Source organism: Nicotiana sylvestris, chromosome 10 (assembly GCF_000393655.2).
Source record: "Nicotiana sylvestris chromosome 10, ASM39365v2, whole genome shotgun sequence".
Taxonomy (NCBI): domain Eukaryota; kingdom Viridiplantae; phylum Streptophyta; class Magnoliopsida; order Solanales; family Solanaceae; genus Nicotiana; species Nicotiana sylvestris.
In genome coordinates, this window is record NC_091066.1 from 32,242,484 (window position 1) to 32,248,483 (window position 6,000).

Sequence of the window (6,000 nt, forward strand, 5' to 3'; positions counted from 1 at the left end):
CCAAAAACCCATTGGTACCACATAACAGTAATATAGGCTTTATAGGAATATAGAATGAGCCCCAAAATTAATGCATCTTTACACTTATAACTTTGGCTTTCTATCAAACTTAAAGTCAACAGTCGAAATCTTTTTCCCATCGACTTAAGCTAAAATATATCCATACTTTTATAATATATAAACTTCTTATCAATGTTGCTTCTACATCTATAACAAGGGAAGGTAAAACTAGTGAGAAAGTAGAATGCCTAACAGTAAGCTAAGAGCCTTATACAATCTATTAGAGAAATTCTTGAACCAACCCAGAAATTCTGTGCAGATTAGCTATTATTTTGAAAAAAAAAAGACAGAAAAATAAAACAAAAAAAACGTGAAGAAATCCACAAACAAAGGGGAAGGACCTAACATAAAGAAATAAAGTAGAATGAGTTGCAACAAAGATATCACATCACTTTCCCAAAGCAATCTAGCCAAAGTCATGATTCTCTGGAGCTTTTGCAACAGAAAACATCAATTACAGCCATCTGTAATTGATGTTTTCTGTTGCAAAAGCTCCAGAGAATCAATTACAGATGGTGTTTCACTAATACTGCTATTAACAGTTATGATTAACAGTATACTTAACAGTCATGATTAACAGTATATCTGGGAATTCTCCTACTTCAGTAAGGAAATAAGTAACTAAGTCTCTGACCAAGAAGCTTAATAGAGTGCAACAAGAAAAGAAGCCAAGAAAAGTGATATGAACAATAGGGTGAACAACCCTACACTTGATTGCATTCTAGAAACTGAAGGAAGTCCTAATGGTGCTACAACTTCAGAGGGTAAGAAAGGTACAAGGGAGAAGTTCAATGAAAATGATAACAACAATGAAAATGATGCTGGAGGAACAAATAGTGCAGGGGATATACAAAAAGAAAGGGAACTTAGTGCAGCAAAGAATGTCACTATCTCTAACTCGTTTGAGACTTTGATGAATGAACAAGTTCTAGAGGATATTATGAAGAAAGGGCAACAGATTGATCGGGATGAAAGTTATAAAACTAGGTATTCTCCAGGCAGTGTAAAACAGTAGCAATAGTGCAAGAATTCTAGTGCGTGATCAGTAGCAACAGTCCAAGAATCCTAGTGCGCGATCAGTAGCAACAGTCCAAGAAAGTTATAAAATCACTGATGGAAAGCCAAGAAAGTTATAAAACTAGGCAATCTGGACTATGGAAGAACATCATTGATGCTAAGTATGGGCAACATAATTACTGGTGTAAAGCCAGTCAGATTAATAGACCTCATACTTTCATCAACAGACACTCTCTTTTAGAACTTCACGTATAAGCTAGATTTGGGGAATCTTTAACGCAGATAGTTCAGCGACAGAAACTAGTAGAAAATGTAAAGCCATCTTCTAGTTCAATAAGGTTTGTAACTCTGCTACAGTAAAGCGTTGTTGTTTGATGCCTTACTGTTACTATCTATGCTACTATTTCAGAAATCTCCTTTTCATATTTCTCAATGGTTCAACATCCATCCATTCCTAGAGCCTTGATTCTTCCCCCTTGACATACAAATATATGAACTTACCATCCTGCAGATACTAGACACTCGACACTTTGGCCACTTCCAGAATCCATTTTTCATGGTCCAGCTTCCAAAACTCCGAACACTCAGATCTACTAAGGTTCTAGTGCATGCTCCACCAACTTAACTAGGGAGAAGCAGCTATAATATCACAAGACTAACCACAAGGGTCTATTTAGACTCCAGTCACTGACTCTTCTTATCATCAGTTTCCCAAATGATAGAACACTACTCATGATCAAAGGCTTATGTGAGGAAAATTACATAAAGAGAGCAAAGAGAACTATCAAAAATTATCACAACCTTTGCGACATCAACATCAGTGAGAAAAGTAAATATATAAAAGCAAGAAGAATCCAAGGTAAGCCCAAATACAACAACAAATTAGTAAAAATCGAAGGAGGAAAACTCAAACAGTAGCGATGAAGGACAAAGATGAGTAGTACCATGAGAAAGTTGAGCATTTTCAGTAACACTAGGCATTCTTGATGTTTGTGGTACTCGTTCATATATACTATTGGCGTCGGGGATCTAATACATATTAACATGTTAAATAACAATACTTTTATATGATTAGAATTTCATTTAAAATATCTAAAGTTTATGAAATGAAGTTACCTGTTCACCTAAGGTGCCATTGCTACTTTGAGGCATAGATGCATTAGGAGCATATTTGCGCATTAATTGTCTCATTTGGAGTAATTCTGATTGCATATTCTCCTGATTTTGTTTCATAATATTCATTTCTTCATTTTGTTTCTCCTTTAACTCGATTATCTGCTGTTCTAACCTTTGTATAACCTCATCAGAAGAATCATCTGCAGCAATATTTCCTAAGGAAGACCTACTACCCCATGGAACAGAAGGAGTGGGACCAAGTCCTAAACAACGAACATACCCACTTTTTCCATTTCCCAACACCTGGGAATACACATCTCCTTCCCAAGCAACACTACGAGGAGTTTGCTCAGTAGATCTCTCACTATTGCTCATTCTTTCATTTATCATTTTTTGACCATAGAATAAACAATAAATCCACTTTGGAATTCACGAATAGGAAAAAATGCATATTGTTTGACGGAGTCTTCAAACCAAAAAAAATAAATCTTACGATTGTCTTGACATAATCATCATCCAGTGGCCTACCATCCTTATGTTTTTTATGAGTTAATAGGAAAATTTCTGCTTGTGTAGGCTCTATCCTATTTACAGCCTAATACAACAAAAATGATATCATATATGTTGTATGCATGACAAAAAAGTTTAAAATATTATAGTTTGTAGTATTCACAGGTTTACCTGCTCATTCATCAAGGTGGCAATGCTTTTTGATCCTCCTGTGTGAGGCATCGTTTGCTTGCCCCTATTGATTCTATTTGCTAGGGTACGTCTCTGTCATTGAAATATTAAAATGATCTCTTATAAATTTAAACAAAAATTGAGCATACCTAAAATCAAAACGCTATGAATATGAGCAGACTAGGAGAATTTTCAAGGTTGATACCTTAGCTTTATCAGAAAGCCAATACGAGACAAGACTACTCCATTGATCCCTCGGTATACGACTTGGTCTATTTTTTAGTAAAGCGTCTTTAGTCTTATATTTTTGCGCATACTCACGCTTCAAACTGCACTTGTAATCTTTCCATTTTTTTCCTAGTGACTTTAAGACCCACGCCTCTCCACGTTTTGGGATAGAGAACTTCTTCTGAAAAAATAAAAGCCAATATTTATAAGATAACATCATGTATAAAAGATAGAGCATGTTCACAAAATATATATATAAAAAATAATAATAACAACAACAACAACAACTATTCCATACCCTCGCAAAATCCACCAGTTTCTTCTTTTCTTCGTTGTCAAAATTTCTCAAATCATCTATATGTAGAGGTGTTAGTTCTGGAGTTCTGGTAATAATTCCTAGAAAGCTAGCAAGCTTTTGACCCTCTTTCCCAATAGCTTGGTTACGATTATTAAAGGGCGCATCAATTGTCTTCTCCGGCGGAAGTTTCCAAATATCTTTTTATAAAGTAGGCCCACGAACCTTTTTTGCTTCTGAATTACGTAGAATGAAAAAGAGAACAAAAAGTTAGATAGTATAATAGTTATTTAGTGAGTTCTGAATAGCATATCTCCAGCTAATGCAATACATAGTGAAGCTGCTGCAGATGGTAAAGGAGCTGGTCAAAATATTAAAGTTGTCCCTAAGGCTATCACTGATCGAGTGGAGAATAAAGCTGGTGTTATGCAGGTTTGTAAGCAGCAACAGACTCTGAATTTGCAACCTCGGAATCATAAAAATGTTGCTATATTGAATCTGATGACTGTAGCTAATTCTTTTGTGGATCATGCTATTGGAAAAAGGCTTGGAATTAACAGAAGACAAAGGTGTAAAATTTCATGTTGTTGGTCTAAATAAGATGCTGGCTACAACAAGAACTGATGGAGGAGCTGTTGTAGCCTCAAAGATTTAGCAATCCAGCAAATAGAAACGAAAGTGGGTTTGGATAGGAAATGTGAATAGTTGATGTATCATAGAGTCACGTTTGGTGTATAAGGTTTCGGCTAACCATTTCTAGATGTGTTGACGATGGAGTACTTTAAGCTTCATCCATACTGTTATCAACGTGTTATACTCAAACTTAACTAATTTGTTGTTAACTAGAGAATTCAAGACTACTTGTAAGCTGAAGAAAGGATGGTCTATAATCAAATAGTTCTAAGAGTAGGAATCACACAAGTTATTAAAATATATAGCTTCTTTAAAAAGTTTGATGTCTAATTAAATGCAAGATAGCATCTTGGTCCTATGTGATTGCACAAATATTATCTTGGTAGTCTCAATGATATAGAGCACATTGGGTGTTCAAGTAACAATTATTTGCTTCTGAGTAGCCAGTGGGTGAAACTTTGGTGTTATAGATTCTAAGATTGTGTATGCAAGCTACAAGGACATAATGAGGAGGAGTGCAGAAAGTTACATCCTGAGTTAGTTCTAGTTTAATAGGTCAAGGAGGAGGTGGCTGATCGAAATCAAGGGAAAACGAAGCAAGGTGATCAATCTATAATGATTCTGAGCAGGGGAAAGGTAGTTGGTAATCCTAGACCTACATGGAACCAAGTCAAGGATAACAGACCTAAGGCAATTACTACTGGAGAAGAGATGGAGAGTGACAAATAGTACAGCAGTGACAGCAACAACTAATGCTATTGTGCCAGTTGCAAATAAATTTGCAGTACTTGACAAGGATGTGGAAGACACAACTCAGAATCAACAGGTGACAATGGTGGAAGACTCCAGGGCAGTGCAAAAGGAGGCTGGGAATTCTCCTACTTCAACAAGGAAACAAGTTCAGTGAAAATGATAACAACAATGAAAATGAAATTGCATAGATAAGAAGCTAACCAGTTCGTAAAGTGTCGAGATTTTAAGGAAATTGTAAGTCCAAATAAACAACCCGTGAACATAATTTCGGCATAAAAAATGAACCAAATAATTGCAGTAATTGCAATAACTAAACTTGAACAGCAACAACAAGAAGGCAACTCGAATCTCAGTACTTCAAAATCAAAAACACCCCTAAAGGTCAAAGAAAGCACAAATTAAATCAAATATCACTATGCAATAAGCATTTATGATGTGCAACCATTACAAGGAAACAAAGATAAACAGTGTTGAAAGCCATAATCTAATATTATACATTATCAGATTGCAATACAATAGAAACATTACCTGAATCGTCATCATTTGGAATTTCAGTGCCACCATTAGAAAAATTCAACTCATTAGATTGACCATCATGTGCTTGAGCGTTAGAGTAATTCTGACAATCCATCAACTGCTCAATATATGGCTGGGCTCTAGAGTAGTTTTGACCATCCATCAAGTGCTCAATATAAGGTCTCACATCTTCATCATAATCTTGTTCAATTACCAGTCGATTGCGACCTCTAATTTGCATAGTTCCTTTTCCATAATAAAGAAATTATCTAGATGCATTAAGTTATATTAGTACCAAATTAACTCCAACCAATCAGCAGGTCACACGCAAAATAGGAGGAAACATCGTCCTCATCTCAAGTTGTGAAAAAAATGAATAACAATTTGTGCACACGAATAAAGCCTTGCGATAGATATAGTTAAAGAAATAAAAAGTATTGATGCACCAACAAAAACTATTGTCTAGCGATAATAACACATTAGCAAATTGCAATACAATGGCTACAATCATCAAAATATAAGCAAAAGAAAGCATAAAGAATTGACTCAAATCAACCAATAATCAACCAATACAAACATAGAAAATCCATAGCTGACTAACATGCATCTTCTGTAAATGACTCAAATTGAAAGCAAAAAAGTATATTTATTCAAATTTCTGCAGTAAAAAAATCACAAGAAGTTATTAAATAATACTTGCA

At 35.1% G+C, this 6,000-nt stretch overlaps 1 protein-coding gene across 1 annotated transcript; it reads right to left on the reverse strand.

Moving 5' to 3' along the window:
• Positions 1-1,959: 1,959 nt before the first annotated feature.
• Positions 1,960-5,540, reverse strand: LOC138879156 (uncharacterized). The gene is made up of 7 exons (XM_070158747.1): positions 5,312-5,540; positions 3,401-3,597; positions 3,080-3,283; positions 2,875-2,967; positions 2,687-2,788; positions 2,194-2,613; positions 1,960-2,106 (listed from the first exon to the last, which is right to left on the reverse strand). The coding sequence occupies exons 1-7, from the start codon at positions 5,538-5,540 to the stop codon at positions 1,960-1,962; spliced, it is 1,392 nt and encodes a 463-aa protein (XP_070014848.1).
• Between the last annotated feature and the right edge of the window lie 460 nt (positions 5,541-6,000).